The sequence below is a fragment of the Pelmatolapia mariae genome, linkage group LG3_W (genome assembly GCF_036321145.2).
Source record: "Pelmatolapia mariae isolate MD_Pm_ZW linkage group LG3_W, Pm_UMD_F_2, whole genome shotgun sequence".
NCBI classification, from domain to species: domain Eukaryota; kingdom Metazoa; phylum Chordata; class Actinopteri; order Cichliformes; family Cichlidae; genus Pelmatolapia; species Pelmatolapia mariae.
The window spans coordinates 90,420,003-90,443,752 of NC_086229.1; the positions used below are offsets into that span (position 1 = coordinate 90,420,003).

Sequence of the window (23,750 nt, forward strand, 5' to 3'; positions counted from 1 at the left end):
TATACTTTACAGAGTCCTCCTTGCATTTCGTCCTATGGCAGCTGGGATAGATCCCAGCTGTCCCCACTATCCTGAATTGGATAAGCTGAAGTGGCTGGGTGGATGACTATACTATACTGTACTATACTTTAGTTAAATGGTATAGTTTTACCTTACTGGGTGTATGTGGCATTTGAGCCCCTTGACTAGAATAGGGTGGCATTCACTAAACCGGCGTCTGATATTGTCTAAAGTGAAACATTGTAGTAGAAGATAAAATTAAACAATGCTTTCACTGGGAGGTTGATAGTGTAGTTAAGTCATTTTTTCCATTAGCAAATTCTGTTCAAGGCACTATTATTATAATTAGAAAGAATGGATCCTTTACTTTTGCATCAACACTTAAAATACATGTTAATCAGGTCTACTGTTTTTGCCTGCCTGCCGTTGGTGATTGTAAATAGGAAATTCAGCTGTAAATTAATTTTTCACCACACTGTAGCAATCCATAGTCGGAAGGGGAAGCAATGTCTAAAAGCAACCAGGTTAAGAAACCAAACTAAGCGGCTTGTTCTATTGATCTCTCTCTGCTCTGTCTCAGTGCTGTGGTATCTGTATCACAGCATGGCACCTACATGGGGATATTGTGACTTGAGTGACTGATGTCTCCCTCTCTCACACGCTGTCTTTCTTTCTCACTCTCTCTTACTCTCTCTCATTCTTCCAGTTATTGTATACATTTTGGCCAATTAATCAACTTGTAATTTTTTTTTCAATTTTTGCCACATTTCTATGCTGTACTGAGACTTGCTTGCCTTAATAAGTTGTGGTTATGGTTTGTGTTCTTTCGCCATTCAGTTGGATTTGGCCATTTTAACATTACTTTTGTTTATTGACAACTTTTAGAACTCTCTCAAATAACCTGGCTTCCATTATCTTATTGCCATGTATCTGATTTAGTACTCCAGCCAGAGACATGAGTATAGACATTTAAATAAAGAAAATGGAACTGGCTTGGTTTTCTGTTGTTGGTAGCTATCAAACCTTTGTCTATCTTTGTAAAGATGGACCCAACACACACAATGATTGTGCTCACAGTTGCAGATTTTATTGATATCTTCTGCAAATAATGTCACTCAGTCTCCTCTCAGAGCTGGTCTTGTCACACCCCGCACTGGCCTCCCGCCTCACTATAATAGAGAAGGCTGTCATTAGTGGGAACGTCACCACCTGTGGCCTCACCTGTGTCCCCAGCACCGCCCCCTTAAGCTCATTGCACCACCCCTCCCCTGCAGCTGAGCCAGGGACCACACCTCCACCACAAACTTAGTGTGTAGTGTGATTTAAGCCAGACACCCTTAGCAGTGCTGAGGTAGAATTTTTGTCAAGATAGTAGAAGCATTCCCATGGGTTAATCTGCGAGGAAATGGGTCAGTGGTGGCTTACATGACCACGTAGTCGTTCTGGGAGTTGCAGAGGTTCTACTTTTTGTACAAATTAAGTAAGATCAGGGTGTATGAGACTTGGTACAGACTGTGTTTTAAGTCTAGTATATTGCTGTAGCTTAGTTTGGATTTTTTAGCCAGAGGGATATCAAGCAAACATTCTATTAAAACAATAGTAAATCATATTTGACTGACTAAGGCTGATTTTGTCTTTGTTAAAACAATGGGTTTAAGTGCCATGGAGAGAGCCACTGAGGAGTATTTGAAAAGAAACAGATGCAGGTCCCGAAATTAGTAGATTACACACACTTCAGCGTAACACTGCACAGTCACATAGGGACAGTAGCTTTGCTAAATCCAAACAGCTGCACGTGCAACCTGAATCAATCACAAGCACATGGTACAATTCGCTGAGCTCTAGTTATCTCTTGAGACTTGCTGTGTTTCCTCAGTGTCCTTGGGATTTAACAGAACAATCAGGCAAGCCAGCTAAGATCATATAATAAGCAGAAAGAGAAAGCGTAGAGGATATGTTGACTATCAGCATGGTAACCTTCATAAATGCAGCAGTAAGAAAGGCAAGGAATGTTTGGTTGCCTTTGGTGGTAGAAACTCTCCAACAAGACAGAAAAATCTCTTGGCCAGGAAATGTTTTTGTGCTATGTACCCATAATGGTGCACGAATGTAAACTCTCAAACTTTCAATCTGTTTAATGTTCCCTTGTACATGTCATTGTATAAAATGTACATATAATGTATAAATCAATTAATATACATGCTTGCACATAAGATTGTTTCTACTTCTAATAAAGTGATTATTGTGTAGTGAACATACTTATGTGTATATTCTTGCAAAAGAGAAAAGAATGTATTGAAATACTGATACAGAGCGCCGTCTCTGAGACGTTTATTTTGGTGAGACCAAAATAAACCAGCCTCAATTTATCACTCCTAGAGGGATGGTGTGCCTGCCACATACTTGTAGACATTTTGTCTCACTGTGCTTTGCATTTAACAACATCTAGACTTACAGTTAGCCATGTGTTTGGTATCTTATGTATACATATGAGATTTGTGAAAAGCTGCAATCATAAAACATTACGTATTCATCTTTAGCCTTCCTTTTCTGTCAGAAACTCATTGACATGTAAAGAAGCTCTGCACTCGACACAGACAGCTGATTTTGGGCATAAATTTAGGAATGTAGATAATAGAAAAAATAACCAAATATGACTGATATCATTATTATGTTTTGCATGCAGAATCTAGTAATGCATTGTGCTTTTTCACATATGTGATGCAATGTCCCACCCTTCCAGCGACACTGGGTGTATATCCCATGTGACAAATATAACCTCACAACAGCCATCTAAAGGCAGCATTCATTTGTCGTGTTATCAGTGTGTCGTCTTCCAAACAAAAATGGTCCCATCTTTATTTGTTTCCCTCCCTCTGCTCTCTTTTCCCTCTAGTCTCCCTAATCTTTTTCCACTGATGTTAAGCTTTGGCCTTTGGAGATCATGGTTGTAGTGTAGCAGCTCTCCCTTTCTCTGTATTTCACTCACTCTTCTTCGCTCCTCTTCATGTATGCCAACATCATCTCTGTTGTCACTTTGAAGCGAGGCAGGATAGCACAAGGGAGCATGAGCAGGGGTGAGCCTAGCTTTAATTGCAGACTGTCTGAGATTGAAATTAAATCTCACTTAAGAATTAATGGCTAGGGATTAGGTCAAGCCCTAGGGTCAAGACCAGCTATTCAGATAGCTATTGACTCTCCAGCACTCCAGTCTGAATTGCATTTGATTTAATGATGTGTGTGTTTGCATATGCATATCCGTAAAGTGTGTGTGCACCACTATGGGGGGCTGTGATTTATCAAATATTACCTCATTCTGTTGAAAACCGTATGTTGCGTGTGTGTTGCGTGTGGATGGCAACTTTCTTTACTGGATATCAAACAATCAAGCAGACGAAATAAGACATTTATTTTATTCAGGGTCTTTTGGGATGTTTGGAGCCACACAAAATTGCTAAACTTACTTAGATGGCTGTAGGCAAACTTTTTTGAAGTGTCAGCTTTGAACTGAATAAAAGTGTAGGGATTATTAAATATAGAATATGGTGTGCAAAACTGTAGGCAAAGCAAAAAATTAAATACCATATCAAATATCTATTAAGGCTATCAGGCTAATTGCTTACCAACTAATTTGAAATGTAAAGTGTTTGCATGTAACTGACGGTTCTGTCTTTTTGTTCTTCTTGTTTCTCCCAGATTGCCAGCACCCATCACAGTCATGGAACCCATACCTGCGTAAATCTTTGTGTTCTGTAAGTTTAAGGAGAAGAATGGCATTACACTGAAAATGATGAGCACATCAAATGCTCAAGCAGACACCAGCAGGCTCTGATACCCGTCTACTATATAGCTCCCTCCCTCTTTTGCTCATTTTCTTCTACTTGCTCTCCTCCTGAAGAAAGATCACAATCTTCCCCCACCCCACCCCCAAGCTTTTGGCAGCAGCTCAAATTTCCTGGAAATTGCTCTGAGATCTGGATTTGAGAGAGGAACATTCTATTTTTGGTCCAGGATAGACAAAGAGGCTTTTGAAGAAACAACTGTGTTGAAATTATCATATTCCCCCTCTTTTATTCTCCCCCTATTCCTCAGTCCCAGAGGCACCAACTGATGGAGAGACGAAGGAGAGAATCAGGATAAGGAGAAGAATTAGAACACTAGAGAGAGGAGAAAAAAGTGCTTATTGGTCAGTCAAATTGTAGTAGAGCACCTGTGAGGATTGCTTACCCATTGACTTTTATAACCGAATTCAGTACTATATGATACTTCTTGTTTATATTCCTGTTTATATTACAGTCTTTTCTCCTCAGTGAAGAGAGAGCTGTTGCTCATTAGACCTACATAATTAATAAAGAAGGGGGACACACCAGAACTTTGAGCATGACAAGGGGGTTAAGAATCGTGTATTTGCCCGTGTGGCCTCTGGCCCTCTTCAGCCTGCTCACTACAGTGAATATGTTGGAATTCGGTGGGGCGCCTGGCCAGTGGGCACGTTATGGGCGCTGGGAAGCTGGATCAGTGGGTGAGCTGAGCTTCAGTCTCAAGACCAACATCAGCAAAGCCTTGGTACTCTACCTGGACGATGGCGGTAATTGCGACTTCTTGGAGCTGTTGATTGCCGGTGGGCGCCTCCAGTTGCGCTTTGCCATCCACTGTGCAGAGCCAGCCACCGTACACATGGAGATACGGGTGAATGACGACCGCTGGCACATGGTCTTGCTTACCCGCAACTTCCGTGAGACCATGCTAATGGTAGATGGGGAAACAAAAGTGGCAGAGGTCAAGTCAAAGAGGAGGGAAATGGCAGTGGTCAGTGACCTGTTTGTAGGTGGGATACCACCTGACGTGCGACTGTCTGCACTGACATCCAGCACAGTGAAGTATGAACCACCCTTCCAGGGCTTGATCTCCAATCTGAAGGTGGGAGAGATGCCTCCTACTTTGCTCAATAGCCAGGGTATTCAGAGCGACCTGGAGTACCTCTGCACCAAACAGAACCCATGCTTCAATGGAGGGTTTTGTTCTATTCAGTATGGAGAAGTTCACTGTGACTGCACCCACACTCGCTTCAAGGGAAAGTACTGCAAGGAAGGTAAGGCACCATCATAACTCTTCTATTTGTCTTTGTTTTATAATTGCTGTGCAAAATTTGCGGTTAGTTCAAGTCAGAGTCTTGCAGAGAGGTCAGGGACCTCATTTCACTGTTTAGGCTGTCGAAAGTCTCTTCTAACAATGTTTGATGAAGGAGGTGCTGATCCAGTGAGGGCTCAAAAGGAGGAGGGTGTGGGACTTTGTGAATAGACTACTTAAAGTATGCATGATCTTTCAGTATTCTCTCATCCACTATTTTTAAGAACCTTCTTTAAAGATTGAATTGCTGAAGAAGATCACTCTTTTTAGGGATTATGTGAGTCATACAAGAGTTGCAGACATGGCACAGGTGCTACTTTGATTTCAGCAGGGACTTATTCAGAAACAATATTTAACATCAAAGCTGCTGAATATTTCACGTTTAAGATCACACATTGAAGGTCTGCTATTCAGCTGGCTTTCTTCTTGTGTGTTTTTCACTGAATTTACTTCTTTTTTCCTTCTTTCGTTCTTTCTTTCCAAGCCTGTTGTCTCTGGCGTACATGCTGCTCTTGCTTTCATTTGCTCTTGGGATATGCTCATACGCTGTCAACTCATGTCAAATTCAGTTCTGTTTTAAACCTCTGGCTCCCTCCTTCACTGACACATCCCATTTCCATATCTATGGTTTTTCCTTCTCCTTCACATTCTTCCATGTCTTTTTCTCATCATCCAGTAGCATATCTTTCATTCACCTCCTACCATCTCTTCTCAAGTCTATCTGGACTTTCCACCTCTCGTCACCCCTCTCCCCCTCCATGTCTCTCTCGAATTTGCTCCCTTACTCAACTTATCTCTCTTTCACCTTTACCCGCTGTCAGCACTTCCTACTCCTGACATTCCTCCCCCTTCACTTATCTCTGCCCTCTTTCTTTCATCCTGTCTGCATCTCTACACCTTGCTTGGGAATTCTCTCACTCTCGATGCAGCCATCAGAACTTATTTTGTATCTTGATCAACTGTAATGCAGGATGAGTGGTCTTCATTACCATTATCACTATGGTCTATTATTGCATTGTAACCTTTAAAATAATCAATTGACTTAGTAGCTTCTACCTGGTCCTGCATGATGAAATCACTTGTAATTATAGAATGTTGAAAAGGTCGATAACTATTTTGCCAAAAGTTATGTGACAGTTGTTTGATGCTTTAGACTTTTGTGGCGCTCGCAGATAAGCTTTGACGGTGCCCCAAAAGGAAATCAACCCAAACAAAATGTTTTACTGGAGTCCAGCTTTTGATAGATCTGAAGTAATAAGAATAAAATTAGCATGTGGGTGCAATTTAGATCAAAGCTTTTGATTTATTTTGATGTAGGGTTAGTGTAAGTTTGGAGCTGTCTCAGATAGCTTAAAAAGCTCTACTGTGCTGCTTTTGTTCTCTGCAAAAAGCCGAACAGAAGCCTTTAATTAATGCAGATGAGTTTTTGCTCTTTAGTGACCCTATAGCACAGCAAATGATGTCACTGCTGGACAGCCGTATAAGTCGGTCTGTCGCTTCCTTCCAGTCTCCCTCTCATATTTCACAGCTCCTTCAATTCTTCAAGACTTTTCTCGCTTTCTGTTTCTGTGCCCTGTGTCAGATTGCTGTATGGTTGCAGCAAGTAGACACTGCTGCCTTGCTCTTAGCTAAATTGAGAGCAGAATACCAATGCAGTGCTACAGTGACTGCAGGAAGCATTTGTCCTTTTGAAATGGAGAGAGTAAGATAGAGGGAGAGAATAGAGATTGAGGTAAGGAGGAGAGAATCAGAACAAGGAATTTGTGGAGAGAGCGATTGCAGTCGTGAGAAATGGAGAAGAGAGCAAGAATGAGGAGCGTAACATGAAGATTTTCATTTGCTCAGGCTTAATTTATTTCCAGAGATGTTCTTTGGTTTGAGGACCGTAAATTGGGTCATTATGGCTGACTGCCAGTGCAGCGGTGTATTTACTCCTTTTATCTAACACGTGGGTGGGAATGTAAAGGTCTTTCACTCTCACTTTCAGTCAGTTTTAAGGCCCTTTAGATGTCTGCACTAACAAATCCATGTCTCACTGTGTTAGCTCAGTGGTGAAGGGGCCGTGTCAAAGGAAAGATTTTTTCCTTTTTTTTCTTGATATTTTAAGGAGCTGCTGTCTGCTCTCCTTAGAGAGGATGAATGTATCAATTTGTGGGAAATTTTTTAATGATAAGACATGGCACTTGCAATAAAGTTATTGGTCTAGTTGATCTGTGATGTGCTTTTTGATTATCCTCAGAACATAAAATAACCAGCACAAGATGCCAGCAATGATTCTGCACATTATTAAAACATGTAATATTGCGATCTACATTATTTAAGACAGTTAGTTCATTTCTGTTTTGTGTTGGCTGCAAAGAAAAAAAAGATAACATTATGGGTGAGGTTTTCCGTTACTGTTTGTCACATAGATATCTGACAAGAAACCGTTTTAGTTATGAAGCTGTTTGTGTTGTTGTAGACCATCATAACTGTTACACTTTTTCTCTAAGAATTGCTTCAGATCTATCGCTATAGTTGTATTAAAGGTTGGGCAGGTTTAGTTCTGCAAAGTATGGTATTTGACAGACCACTAAATTTGGTAAAAGGAATAGAAGCTAATTCGGAACTAGAAGAAATATGTTCCTGCACCTGAGACAAAAACAATCAGAAAAATGAGATGAACACATCTGTTTTGTGATTGCGATGTGTCCAGCATTGCCCAGCGGCAGATCATCTATCATCTATCAGCTAGGTTATGCCATGCCATTGACAAGTCAACAAGTCAACACTAGCCAGCTACTCTCCAACCTGTTTTGAAGCTGAAAAGTGCAACTCAAACTGGAAATAGAGACTGCCTTTAAATAAAAGTTGCGCTCTTTGAAACATGTTGGCTGCAGCACTGATGTAGAACTTAAAAGTGTGCCATGTTTCCTTTTGTGGTTTGCATTGCACTTTTTCAAGTTGGATAGTAGTAAGGGAGTACTTGTAGGCAAACATGAAAAACCTAAGCTAGTTATAGCAATCTGCTAGCAACCGCAGTAATCACTTTTTTTGGTGGATCACCTTCTGTATAACTAATTTCGCCTAGCAAGAGCCAGCAACCTCCAAGAACCACTGCCAACCAGTAGGTGAATACACATTTTTCCCTAGCAACTGGTGATTGTATCCAGTACAGAGAAGAACTCTTGCCCAGTGTCAGAAAGCTCAATGACTTTAACTGCAGTGTCATATGTTGTCAAGTATTTTACAAAAATTGATATTTGAATATTCAGTGTTAACACTTTGACACCCTGTAATAATGCAGTTTTAACAAATAAGTAAAAACATTTATTATCCAGGTCTAATTCACTGTGAAAATATTCGTGTCCAGACTTTTGAATGCTTTGTTAAAGATGAATGTTGGTTTAAAGTTCAATCTGAAAATGAGATGTGACAGCTGAGGTTTTGTAATCCAGGGAGGTTGTGCCATTTCAATTCCCTTAAGCACAGTATGTTTTATGTTATTTCTCTGCTTTGTGGAGTCTGTATCTCCTGTTGCATTAATTTGAATACCAGTGATCTAACACAGCTCTTAGCTGCCTTCATCTATGTCTGGCACTTTAGTATTTTCACTCATTTACATCAAAATTGTTCAGGTTAAGTTTGATCAGACAGAATGAGGAATGAAGGTGGACATCATAAAAAACAGCCTCATTTTTTTAATTGACTTGATGTCAAAGTGAAAATTCACATTTTACCTCAAAAATGGTTTACTAAATGCTAAATACTAAGGACTGGGCTAACAAACACGCTGAAACATTTCTGTGCTTTATTTACAGTACATAAAGGACAGAAATATACTGCACTTGCTATAATTGTATTTTATAATTTACCATTGGGGTTGTAATTAAACTGGTTTTAGAATCTGTGCTGACCTGAAGCTTTATTCGTGTGTTGACCTTCAAATGGCATTGTAGGGCAAGAAAGCTGAGCTCACAGTAATGAGAGGTTAAATTACTTTGTGAAAATGATTGTTGTTCCATTAATTTACACAGCAAACTCTGAAGCGTTTTTCAGGTTACCTTGAAACTGGATTTGCTCTTAACTTGAAAGGTGTTTGACATAGAGTGAAAATTGCTAGCTAACTTGACAGACTTAAGCTGTTAGAACTTATAAATGGACCATAGTCAGAACCCTCATTAGAATTCATTGAAAAGAAATTAATTCTGCATGGCATAAATTCTTCATAAGATTCTTCCTTCTTTGAACAAACTGGACTTCAGAATAAGATCAAGCCTGTAAATAGTACAGGAATATGGAAATTATTGATCTTTGTTGCAAATGTGCCAGATAGGGGTTCCTCAGATGTCCCACTGATGGAAACACATTGCTTGTTTTTACAGCAGGTAGGTACAGCAGGCTAGATAATGTGATGTGGAATTTTACACTGGCATCCTGAAGCAGTTTTGAATTTTCATGTGTATCCTTGTGGCTCAAATGTTCATGGCCTACCTACAGTACTGTACTTGAATGCCAGTTAAAGATACCAAAGAAGGACTATGCTAACTCTGCTAATGTGCTGCCTCTGTAAGTCAGATGTTGGCAAAAGTTTGTTAGTTTCACTGGATAAGGATGAGATTTTGATGTGAAAATGCTAAAAATTCAGACATTTAACTTAGTTTAAATTTAACTAAGTTGTTTTGTTTTGTTTTGTTTTTTTGTTTTGTTTTTGTTGTTGTTGTTTTTTTAGCCTCTGACAAGAAATGATATTTAGGAACATCACGCAAAATCGGATGTTAACCGTTTTTGGCAGTCAACTATACACAGCATGTGTATATACCACTCTATGTCCACATGTCTCTATTTGGAAGTGCCAAATAGAAAATTGTTGAAAAACAGCTGCTTAGATTATTGCTGCTCTCTGGACTCTAATTCACCTCCATCATCACTTTTTGTTATACGTGTTGGAATAAAGCAGAAACCTGGGTCTCTGAGAAGCACCACAGTTAACGCGCCTGGACCCTGCATACCCCCATCTTAAAGCAAGCTGTGACCTCAGGCGAGCCTCTAGCTGCAGGGTGAGGAAGAGAGAGAGAGAGAGAGCTGTGGTTAGGGAGTCAAAGAGTAAGCTTGAAACACACACTGTCCTTTTTATAGCCCGAGGAGATGTTTTAACACTGTACCATCAGATGTGGTTTTCCCCAACAAGCCAGAATAATCTGCTTTATCAGCTGTTGCAATGAAAGATAAGGAGTCAACATCTTAACACTGCAACACCCATGAACTTGACATTTTAATTTATCTACCACGTAAACATGTTATTTTTTGTCTTAAATTGCATTCTGAGAAAAAGGTGAAAGTCTTGTACACTGAAAGAAAGGGAAAATGCCCTGAAAACTCGAAATAGTTTGACTCAAAACATTTTTGAGTTTCTCTGAACTTTTGACTTTACTAAGAAAACATTGTTTGTGATAAGGTCATCAGGCCTGTGGTGAAAAGATATCTCTCCATTTTTTCATTTCTTTATTTTTTGTATATTTTCTTCCCCCTAAAGAAATTTGAAGCTATCAAGAAAAACTCAACAATCGAGATATTGTTACCTATACCTATTAACCTGTGTTTGGTCATTCAAGTATATTTTCAGTGATTGGGTGAAAACGGTCAGTGTTGTTACTTCAAAGGCAAAACAGAGTGTATCCGTACATACATAAAGTGAGTGTGTATCCATACAACTAGTGTGAATGAGACCAATTAAAACATGTACATCCACTCAAGATTTACTAACAGTCAATTTGGAGGAGCACTACTCAGAATAGTGCAAGAGTCATATATGCACAATGCCATTATTTAAAGGTTTTCCCCTACTTCTATACTCTTTCGGAGAATTCTTTAGTGTAACCTAACGTAAAAACTAAATATGTGAATATTGTAAAGTGAAACAACAAAGCCTTTTCACTTTGCTCATATATGACACAGACATGTATGGTTAATGTTATTCTGAATACCTTTGCTGTACCACTGTAACAATATTAAGCCCAATCAATGTCGGTATGACCAGTGATAATGACCAAAAAATACACATCTAACCTGTAGTTTTTGTCATTTAGGAGAGACATTTAAGGTACATAGGATATATATATTGGTGTGTTTGGTCAATAATTCTACATTCCAGCTGTATTACATATTGTATTGTACTGCATTCAGATCTCACACCATTCTGTATGCTGTATACAATACAGGAATGATTAATTAAAACATCACAGTTAAGAGCTGAACGTGTTTAGACCTTGAATTCTAAGGTAAAAGTTGTGTTTGGATGGTGACACAATGAGCCTGGAGCAAAGAGCAGAGGACATGAAAGAGAGTCATACATCATGGTGATAATTGTGCCTCCCACTGGCACATACAGAGGGATGAGGGGGAGTGAGTGTGGTTGGGATGGTGGGGGCTCACTGTCTGATAATTGATATCCCAATTATCTTGTCCTGTATACATAAATAAGTATAGTGCTAATGAGAGGGCTGTACCCTGTAAGGTCGCCTGAAGAGGTTCTATAGATAACCTTATCAGGTATATGTCTAGCTGTAACAACAGAGGCTGACTAAACTTACACTCTAAGAAATAAAATGTTGTATTTACTCCACCCAGTTATGTCAACCGGTTCCACACAACTGGGTTAGTGAAATATAAAATGTATGATGCATTTAATTTGAACAAGAAATTTTAAGTACATCTGATAACATTTGGATAATTAAATGCAAATCAAAAGAATCATGTTGTATTAGCTGAATATCATAATGTTGATCTAACTAACCTTGTTGATTTAAATTGAGAAGACTAAATAAAACCTACTCAACCAAAACAAGCTGTACTTACTTTGAGAAATAACATGTTGTATTTACTCCACCCAGTTATGTCAACCGGTTCCACACAACTGGGTTAGTGAAATATAAAATGTATGATATATTTAATTTGAACAAGAAATTTTAAGTAAATCTGATAAATCTACTCACCCAAAACATGCTCTACTGAAACTATAGGATTAAATCACTTTAACAGAATTGCAACTTACTCTATTTAAGTTTGTAAATTAAGTAAATCGAACAAGTTTAGTCAGTTAACCTAACTTTAATAACACTTTGTGTAAAACTTGTTGAAGCACACTTTGAGCAATTCAAATGCTTCTAGATCTTTTTTCCTAAACAATCTTTACATATATTCAAGTGCATTTTAAGTGCAGGAAGACAAGATACAGAATGTCATGTTAAACTGAAATGATTAAAACTGGAAAGCGTTGTGATTCCAACATTTTTACTATTAACATGACTTAATTTAAACTTGATTGGGCTACAATGAAAAGCCCACAATACAGCAGGTAGAAATTACTTTAGTGTCATTTTGTCCATATTTAGAAAAATAACCTTTGCTTCAAAACTTAAACTGAAGTCCAAAGTTAGGAGCAGTCTTTTTCAGTGTAGTTGGATGTTGGTAAAGGTTCAAGAACAAAGAATGCAGAAAAGTGAAAGGCCTTGCAGAAGTTCCTGTGGCAATTCAAACTGAACAGTTTATGAAGTGCAAGGAGAAGGGTTCGAGAACCTTAAAGTTCAGTGTCCTCTATAGTTCAGTGCAGGGTGTTTCACACAAGCAGTTTGTTTTTCAGAACCTGCACCTTCATGGATAGGTTGTTCCCATCCAACTCCATCAGCACCTTCTGAAGAAATTCAAATGTGTATTTCAGGTGCTTTGGGTAGCTCAGATTTAGACTGTAGATTAGTCCAAGCAGGAGGGCACAACACTTTGCCACATCACTAAGAGCTTGCAGCACAGTGCATCCTTCTATGATGACACCAATGTCCTCAGGTGTATCTGCAGAGTTTGCTCCTTCATGTCTGACAACATAGACTCCCAAAGTCAGCTGCTCCGTTTCTCTGCTTGCACCAAGATCCACATCCTTTAAATAAAGATAAAAGAAAAAGATAAGTTAATTGCGTACATATACATATGGAAAAGTAAGTCCACCTTCCATTTCCAATCCCAAATTAAAAAAAGGAAAATAACTGATCATTTTCCTTTTTTAACTTACCAAGAATTCCTTGAACAGGTCATCTGGCTTTTCATTTAAGTAGACACAGACAGCTTTCAGAATGCATTCCCGTTGAACATCAACGCTGGGATTCTGGTGGAGATAAGAACTCAATATGAGAGAAGTTTCCTATTTTGGTTCCTTTCAACCTCTTTACAAAACAAAGTCAAAAATATTAACACATAATCCAGATAAGTGATTAAGCAATGTTTCATAACTCACATCAGTGACGTGCAGTGAGATTCATGATTGGTAAGGCACTGACTCCTCTGTGTCAGATTAACAAATATATGAACACAAAAATCAAAGCTTTTCAATTTTGACATTACGTGAAAGCTTTCATTTTTGCTTTAATCAATTCTAGATTGTTCAACAATATATTTAATAATTGTGCCCCTAAAAATATTAAAATTAAATAGAAGATTAGAACTGGGCAATATGGACTTAAAATCCTATCATGACATTTTGTGGATAACAATAAGTCTGTGAAGGTTCTCAGTCATCCAGGTCATCGTAGTCTAAGGAGCTTGGAAAGAAAAGTGAAGCTTCTTCGGTGAAGAAGCTTCTTGGATGAGAGATGACGAGAAGACGATGACGTCTTCAAGCAACTTAAAGAAGTCCAGACGCTTTTCTTTCCAAGCTTCTTAACAATAAGAGTTACAATAAAAGATCATAATAGTATTTTTGCCTATAAATCTATCAATGCAGCCTCACAAATACAAATACTGCAAATTAAACTTAGCAAATGTGCTATTTAGACAAACCAGCAGTTATTTATCTTGTTGAATTGATGATAAGTTTGCCATTAATGGAAGTAATAGTCTCAACTAAATTATCATATATTTGTTTAGAGGTTTAAAAGCAGTCTATCATTTTAATCACATAGGACGTGTGTTATCACAATATTGATAAGCGATGCAATAAGTGCCCAGCCCTACAGAAGATGCATTACAATTTATTTTGGTTTGGTGTGTCTCATTTTTGTGTGTAGTAAATAAATTGGTCAAATGACCTGGAAGCAATTATAGAAAAATTATTAATTTTAATTTGATTAATTATTAATTTATAAATAGGTGATGCATTGAAATAAAATTGGTGTGTCTCATTGCTTAGGACTGATTTGGTGTCAATTTGTCCTTTGTGAAATTTACTGATGTTCCCTAAGTGCGCTGCTTTATCACTGTGTCAATGGCGCTCTCAGTGTAATGTGATTACACTGTGAATCCATATACGTGTACCTCTTATACATGTTGCCTTTAGGGTTCAGCACTGCCCTCCATCAGCCTCACTCCATGCATTTTTGCAGCACATTTATGACCAATAACATTAAACATGTAACACACATTTGTCAAATAAATGAGGTAGTCTGCAGAAAGTCATCATCTGTATTGCATGTGTAATCAAACATGTACGTTGGCGATTTAGAGAAACAGCAGTGGGATTGCGCATGTGTGTGTCCGCGGTGAGACACAGCATCATCATTGCCTCCTCTCAGCGTTTTACCTTGTATTTGAACAGAAAATCCGTAATGACAGCAATTTTGACCATAAAAATATTGAAATCACACAGAAAGCAAATTTAAGATCTAGTGTACAAATTGAATTTCTCTTTTGTTAGTATTTTACTTCTCATTAAGGTGCCTCACTTGACTGCATGTCACTGATTCACATGTATCTACAAAATATTCAGATATACACATATTCAGTTGAAAAAAATTTCTGATTAATGACAGACAGAAGTTTAAGAAGCATTCAAATAATTTCAGAGCTCAATCAAGGTCAACTAAAATACATACCCCATCCATGGCTGCCATGATTAAGTTGATATTGCGTTTAGCTGTCCCCCCCTTCTTTTTGAACACTCTAAGAAGGTGGTCAGCGTAGTGGTCCAGCTTGGCCATGAAAGTCGACAACAAAGGGACCATGGTGATGCGGGTGAACTCCGCAACAACCTGAAACATATTAAAAATTACAACTAGAGAGTATTCACTATTAATTTTAATAGAGGCCACATGCAAGAATGTTACAACTTTCAGTCAAACATTTTGTATCTTTTAAAATTAACCATTTACAGTACTTTGTTCTTCTTCAAATCTAGGTTCTTATGAAAATGACTTGCAATAACAAAGTTAGTTAGAATTACCTCAGTCTCTGAAAACAGGGCAGGCCGACTGTTGTTGACCTCTGCAATGAATGGCTAAGGAGCTTGGAAAGAAAAGCGTCTGGACTTCTTGAGTTGCTTGAAGACGTTTCACCTCTCATCCGAGAAGCTTCTTCAGTTCTTCTTCTTCTTCTCGGATGCTTCTCGGATGAGAGGTGAAACGTCTTCAAGCAACTCAAGAAGTCCAGACGCTTTTCTTTCCAAGCTCCTTAGTCTACGATGACCTGGATGACTGAGAACCTTCACAGACATTCTGCAATGAATGGCATGTCTTTGATGATTTCCTGTCTTCGGTAGCGATGATAACCAATGGAAACTGATACAAGGAGTTAAATGCATTATATATAACAGTATTACACATTATTCTGCACTTCAATGACAACAGATGAACGCATGTCTTATACTTTACAAATCAAAGTGTTAATCGCTTAAATCCCTGCGTTTGACACTAAACCAGAAATCAACATGGAGTCGAATTCTTTCAAACAATGTAGCAACTTAATTGATGCACATTTCTAAAATACACTACACATTCATTTCATTCTTCAAACTACAGGATCGCTGGCGCTCCCAGTGGTCATTACTGATGTCAGGGAGCAGGTGCGGTAGATGTTGGGAGTAATTTTTAAAACTGTCGGTCTTAGTAGGCAAGTCTCACCTTAACAGGAATCGCAAAAGATTTTGGAAAATTACACCGAAGCAGGTTCAACAATATTTGTTAAATGTTTTCATACTTCTAACACGTGAGAGAGGTATACAAGCTAGAATGTTAAAAAATTTACCAGGCATCATTTGTTTATAAAAAATGCAAAAGTATTCCCGAAAGTGTCAGATGTTTATCAGTTAGTATACATTAATCAAATTTGTCATCCTTAAATTGTTGTACTTACCAAATAATCCTCAGATGGCGATGGATTCTATCCAGGATGCTAAGCATATGCAAGTCTCAGTTGAAAATGGCGGATGATCAAACTTCCACACTGCACATGTGCAAACTCAGAAGTACGGAGAGCCTATTAGGACAATCCTCTTTAAATTAAAGTGCTCTTCATTTTAAATGAACTTTTTACGTTGGATTTAATTTATTGCATTTTGTTGTATTGAAATATTATGTTGTTAATTAAATTCAAAACAACATACTTGTGTTTAAAGTTAAAAATCAATTGGTGGCATTAGTTTTAACATGAAACATTTACATAATGCTACCAACATCAGTGTGTCATTTCTTAGAGTGTAGGCCTACACCAAACCAACAAGACTGATAAAGTGAAATGAAGCAGTACATGCTTTAAGTCTCCACTGGATTTGATTGCTGAGATTTTGTTGGTGTTTATCAAAGCTGCTGTGTTGCCTCTCTGCTTTTTTCTGCTGCTGCTGTGCGCTGTCGGGACAAGGTCTTTGCAGAGCAGCAGTCGCTATGTTGCTATGATTGTATCTGACTTCTTTCCTCCCCTCCACTTTATAATTTTACTTTGTCTTGCTATTGCAATATGGGCAGGTTAGATTCTAGAAATACTTTCATGTATTTTATATTGTGTTGTATTGCTTTTAGATTTAGTAAAACAAAGTTTCCTAATTACAGCGTCAATTTTCCAAAATGGCAGCAATTTCAGAATACAAAAAACACATTTTCAGAAGAAGATTGCTCATCACAGAACGTAGAATACATTGGAAAATCCTAGTTAATGTGGACTTATTTAAAAGTATCTGATAAATTGACCCATCTTTCCAGGGTCCCAAGACTTATTTTCAAATTGATAGAGCTATGGTGAATCTTTTGGCTGTGCGGAGGCCAAAATAACAAGTAAACAAATTTAATAAAATATAATATAATAAAGATGACCAAATTACAATTAACAAATCAAATTATAAAACCTTGCCTTCATGAAAAGGAGAAAGGAAGGTAAATCAAATGGTAATCTATCATTACAAATTCCTAAAAAATAATGGCTACTAACTGCATGGCAAAAACATGCAAAGGACTTAAGAATGTCTTGAGACATTTTAGGTTTTTTTTCCCTTGCAAGCTTGTAGAGTCTACCTACTTGTGCCTTTTTTCTGCACAAAAGCAGACCTCAAACACATTGTGCAGATTTCTGTGGTGGAAAGAATTTATGTCCTGTGTTTGGATTGGTTACTATTGAAACATGAAACATCACGTGGGGCAGGTGTGGGCTATTACTAACTGCTGATCCACCATGGTGCGTGGTCTTTGTAGCGAACGCAAATCTAAAACAAACTAAAATTTGCTGTATCCAACTAGAAAAACATGGCAAAAGATAATAAATGCAGTTTTTACCATGTAGTAATACATACTAATTAAGCATTCAACTAATTCTAAAGAAGCTGTAGCCCAATTATCATGGGTTGTGTGCAGATAGAGAGTATAGTTCACTGGATACTTCATGTGCTAAGGAAATTGCATTTGCAGTTTCATGCACCTTATCATCTTCCAGAAGATAGACAGAAGATGATCGAGTACAGCTTCTGTATATGCTGCACTTTGGTGTGTTTTTAGTGCACAGTAATTTCATCTACATTTGATAATTCAAAGCGGACTACAAAATGGCAAAAAAAAACCCCAAAAAAACAATAAGATGTAGTACATACTGGATGTTCCAAACAGACCTACAACCTAATTATGCAACCTTTGACTGCAGGTATATGTGAAATGTCACATTATGAGTAGAACCTTGATGATGCTAACAAAATGAAGTATTCCAGTTGAACAATTTTAGTCACTGTCTAGAAAAATACAAGAAAACTATTATTTTGTCTTTATTTCTCCCCCATGCCTAATAATCGGCATATGAACAGAAGTCTTGCCATCTTGCTTTCTTTACTGCCACATCCACCCGTGTAACCGTGCTTTTGTTCAGTCTCTGCTACTCATCCACATGTTTTTTTCAACCCTCAACTGTGTAAAACCATTTTCCTGGTTGAGCAATCCCAAGTTCAAAGAATACATGCTCCTGGGCCTCTATTCTTTGGTTGATAGATTCCCAGCTTCCTTGAATGGACAGCAAAGCAAAATTTCCCTATTTAGGCATAGGGTCCTAATATAGCTCACTTCCTTTTACTTTGAAGGATGTTGCTTATCTCAGTCTCTCTTTCCACGCTCTCTTCTTACATTTTGCTTTCATGTTTTCTTCTCCTTTTTGAGGGCCATCATATATCAGTCTACAGTCCAATAACTGATTCTGATCCAGTGTTTAATTTGTCTTTGGTGATTAAAAATGAGAAAAAAAGGAAAATGTAGTAACAATTGCTCCAGATGAGAGATTTCCTTAAATCCCTAATCCCCTAATTCCTTCCATTTTGCGCACCGTATGAATTCCCTTATGCAGATTGCCTCTCCTTGCAGAAGCAAAAAAGCAAGCATTAAGCAAGCAAGCTGGATTAAAGTGTGAGGTTAGGTTGCCTGACTCAAAGGAGTCAGTGAGTGTTGTGCACACGCAGCTCATGTTTGTTTTGACTTGTATGATGCAGTGGGGTGGTAGATGTATATGGGGTGGGTGCAATCAGGCGAATGGTTTTCAGGGAGGATGCCACTCTGATGTTTCCAGCCCACTTTTTTCCTTGCCCTTTTCCCAGTGATCCTCTACTGGTTTGAAGGTCCCTGCCAGCGTGATTGTCCATCACATGCAATTAAAGCTTGCTCTCTACCCCAGCTGTCACTCTGCGAGTACAAAATTGAGTGGGAAGTCGGACTCACACACCCTTGTCACATGTCACTTGCTATCCATCCCCATTATCACAGAAGTGTAGGACCCAAACAAAACAAAACAAAAAAATGTCTCTTTGAAGGTAACCTTTGCTTTTGGCTTACTGCAATAAACAACTGTTTAGTGCACTGAGTTTCCACATGTGATATACAAACATGATATACATCATTTAGAAATAAAACAGCCATAATATGCAAAACTTTATTTGATTGTGAATTGTGTTTATATGGGTCAAATTAAGCATCATTCACTGTGCGGTACATTCAGACATCATTCCATCAGACATCAGATGGCTTCTCTAACACAACAACAAAGCAAATCAATAACTTGTTTTACTGTGTTGATTATCCAGTATTGTTATCCTAATGTACTCACATCAATTGCTTTAAATTTCATAAGCATAGATTTTTGAGTACTTGGGGCAAAGCTTTATGCAATTAGGCTTGATTTTCTTTTTTTTCCAGCTTTAAGGTCTCCTGTCTTTGTGTAAACTGTTAATTAACAGCTTCCCAGAGGCTGAAGTATCTAGAAAAGAAGTATTAGCATCCACTCAGTCAGATATGTTGTACCTCAGCAATTTGACATTTGTAAACTGAAAGATACTGTTTGTCAACTTAAAATACATTTTTTTCCTTTCCTTTCTCTTTTTTATAGCAGTAGGAATGAATGCATATATTAGTTGCGTTGTGGTACTAGTTTTACAAGTATTACAGTAAGTTAAGACTTCAAATAGTGTTTTCTAAAATATAAGCTACATATCTTAGTATGCTAGCACACCAATGTCTGCCAGTGTGATTATTTGCTGTTATTGACTTCACACTCAGCAATAACAGGAATGCAATACAACAAAGTAATTATAGTCAATCAATTTAAAGCTCTCTTCATATAATTTTGATCTGAAAATGAAACAAGGATTCAAAACCACGTACTTAATAATTTGGAAGACAGGATCATGTACATGAAAAATTTGCATTTGCAATAATTGATTCCTTTTAATTTCAGGTCATATTTAGTATTGATTTAAACTCGAGTAATATTGTTTATTACAACTTTATTTGAATAGATTTTGGCCATGAAATCAAAGAATGCCATAGGCCATTGATAGTGAATAATTTCTTTCTCATATCCAGTTCTACTGTTGATATTTTTGACTTTATATCATTAACTTGATGTTCATATGAGTTATAGTTTGAGTTGTAGTCCTTTCAATATTTATTACTGTCCAGAACCACTTCAGCACTATTTTGTATTCTAGTACAGTTGCTGATTCCACTCTCTATACATTTTAGCACTTGCGAGATGTTTTTAAAATTGACTTCTTCCAGTTTTTACACTGGAAGAAGAAGAAGAAGATTCATGCTTTCCCCCCTATCAAATTCCCCACCAAGAGAAATACACACTTATCTGTCACACTTATCTACACATAATCATCATATATTTTCCATTAATGTTTCATTAAGTCATTTATCAACATTCATTTCTGGTCCTTTCTGATTGGACTCTGTTGTGTTCATCGTTCTTGTTATTGTGGCACAGCAGGTTGATGCATGGTCAGGTTGTGCTTTCTTGGGGTCCACCGCACTAAAAACCTTAAGGAACCAAACACAAGCTTGATTTATTGTACTCATGTGTTGAACGATCAAGAGAGAGACTAAAAAAATACTGATAAAGCTGAATACTCATAGTCTCAGTCAGCCGCCTTTGTTTTGTAACCTTAGGCTGCTGGTGAAAATAATTTTGCACTGTGTTGTCACTGATAAGAAATCCTTTCAACTACATGTATCAGATGACCCCCTGTGGCTCTGTCCTGGACATCTTGTTTGTGCATTCAGTCAGAAACATGGTGAGGCAGGGAAGGCTTTGGGAAAATGGCCATGGTAAAAAGGGTGTGAAAGTATAGATGAGTGTTTGGACCAAAGCAAGACTCAGAAGACTTTCCTGTTAACAGAGACCATGGGCTCCCCTTTACTATTCCCCCACTCCCCCACCCCCTTTGAACTCCAATCAAACACCTGCCAGTTGGTCTTATAATAAACACTGTAATCTCCCTTCTAAACAAGCCAAAGACCCGTGTTACTAGAATACGACAATATTGATATAAGTGGGACAGAAGGTTCTGATGCTATCTCACAGGCCCAACTGAGCATGTGAGTGTAAATACAGGTGCAAAATACCCTGCACTGCACTCACACATGTGAAATAGAGGCCTTGATCAGAACACGTGGGACTTCAATTGGCCTTTTGAGACCACCTAAATGAACTAAGGTGCCATCAGTTTGGGTTTCTGCATAAGTAGGGTGACATTCGTGATTACTTTATAGATCTCTTGTGATCTGGACCAGGTCTATGACATTTATTTATTAATTTAGCCTTCCAAACAGACGGGACCGCCTATGGAGTTAATACAGCTCGAGCAACACCAAATTACTCGGAAATGAAGTCTGATTGCTGATGTGCCTGCTGCTGTAATGCCGTCACTCAAGTTGCAAGCTGTTGTTACCTGTGGCTCATCAGCACCGATTCAGACTTCATAACACAGAGAATAAAACTTGACTTTTTTCAATTCTATTTTAAGCTTCTTTCAGTTTGACACGAGGAGCGTTTAATAAAATAATTGTGCTTACTGAAGAACTGTGATAATATGATAAAATTGTTCTGGTTCTAGAACAGCACATGAATTATAAATCTAGAGATTTTTGCACAAAATTGAATTTTGCTTTTGTCTTTGCAGTAACTTGACGAGTCTGGCTTACTTCCTGAACGTTGAAGGCTACAGGGCAGTGCTTAACTGACACAGTAATAAAAAACATGAACAAGCTTGAGCATACTGTCCTAGCAACACAAAATGTATCTTACTTGAAGGTTTATTAATTACAAAACATAAAAAAAGAATACAAGGGTTAAGTTGAGTCTGTAACCATGACTTTTTAGCTGTAATTAGAACGACATGTTGACTACTTGGCTGCTTGTTGGACAGAAATATGCTTTAAGACAGTATGTTAGTGGTAGAGTCATTTTAACATTTAAGAATGGGCTCATGTTTCTGATGAATTACCTGAGGTGATATTTGTCAAGGAAAGTGGAACAGCTTGAGGCTCACATTGTCGATGCCGTGGGGTAGCACACTATCTTTCCAGCATGTGTGTCTATGGAGATGCAAAAAACTGAGGATATGTGTGGAGAGTGCGGGTCTCAGTTTGAAGCCTTTAGTGTGAATTCTGCGTTGTGGCTGACAGATGGCATGAAAATAATAACAAAACAAAAGGGACAGCAAAGGTGCAGAAGGAGTGTCTCCCTGTGTTGTTTTACTCCTCTGCCTCTGTATATCTATATGATGTAACTGATTTTGTATCATACAAGCATGGACCGTGATGACGATTCTCAGTTTCATCAGCAACAATAGATAATGTTATACAAGAAAACAGAATTTGCGATTTGAAGCAGTCACCACAACACAGCACCACATTTCTTCACAACCATCTTTTTTTCAGCAAAAGGACTTAATCACACATTTCCCTAAACACACAAATACATTGACACACGCAGCTCACAAGCTGAGCAGGGAAGGTAAATATTGACTCACAGTCTTCTCATTAAAAGACTTTTGACTATCAAAGCCTGAAAGGGCATGTACTGCAGTACTAATTTCAACTTGTAGAATACAGGGGCAATGTATGCTGGTGATAATGGCCACCCTTTATCTTTTCCCCTCTCCTGTGGATAGGCCTATTGCCAAGGGATAAGTTAGACCAGTGTTTTGAATCAGATTGGAGGTCATCCCGGATTACACAGCTTCACTGTAAATGCAGAGAACATAGTTCATGTGAAAATAGGGTTAATCTTGTTATTGCTAGGGATTCATGCCAAGTTTATACAATGGGCGCAGCTTCTAGTCCAATTTTCCCTGCCAGCTGTTGTCTCTGTATTCCACTAAGCCACAAGTTTTTTTTCTTTCTTTCTTTTTTTTTTGAATTGTCATTATAGCTGAGATTTACAATAAACATAATGCCTTCCCCTAATGCTTGTTGCTTAGCTTTGGTTTAATTTAGGTCCTCCGTGGTAACAAAGTCAATCAAAGTCACCAATTCCAATCATGAAATATTGTAAAAGTGAGACATTATAGGGAAATTATAGGGACTGTGTAAGGAGAGTGTAAGGAGACAAGGCAAAAAAACCTGACAGTCCCAAAGAGAATATAGTGACTCAGAAGTGTATTGTTCAGCTGTTCACATGTCTGATCAAGCTTAAAAATGCTATTACCTTATTGTCACTGGAGCTGTTCTTCCTTGTTTAACTCCAGAAGATGCGCTGACCTTTTCAGCACTTTACCACATCAGGTCTATTACGCACCAGCAGTTCACCTCTCGCTTTTCCTTACAGGACGATAATACCAGTCCCCCCTTTTATTGTGATGAATAAGCAGAGCTGGCTTCAGTCCCTGTGCTCATGGAGTTCTCAGAGGCAGAAGCAACCACTAGGAATAACGCTTGTGTGTGACTGAATATCAATAAATCGAGACAAATACATTATTTTGTATTCAAATAGAAAAAAATATCAACTTGTACAGACAAAAGAGTGGATTATATCTCAGGCGGACCTTTGGTTTTGGTTACATGATCCATCCGCATAATGCAAGTCAAATATGTCATAGAAGGGACTGATTGAATTTGATACTGTAATCCCTATAATAC

At 38.1% G+C, this 23,750-nt stretch overlaps 1 protein-coding gene across 11 annotated transcripts in view; it reads left to right on the plus strand.

Moving 5' to 3' along the window:
• The window catches only part of nrxn2b (neurexin 2b), a 661,917-nt gene that overhangs the window by 63,816 nt on the left and 574,351 nt on the right, over positions 1 to 23,750 (plus strand). For all 11 annotated transcript variants that reach the window (XM_063470250.1, XM_063470249.1, XM_063470257.1 and 8 more), the window contains one exon: positions 3,697 to 5,092. In XM_063470250.1, the coding sequence (XP_063326320.1) occupies positions 4,381 to 5,092 (712 nt within the window). In that variant the 5' untranslated portion in view covers positions 3,697 to 4,380. The remainder of the gene's footprint in view (positions 1 to 3,696; positions 5,093 to 23,750) is intronic.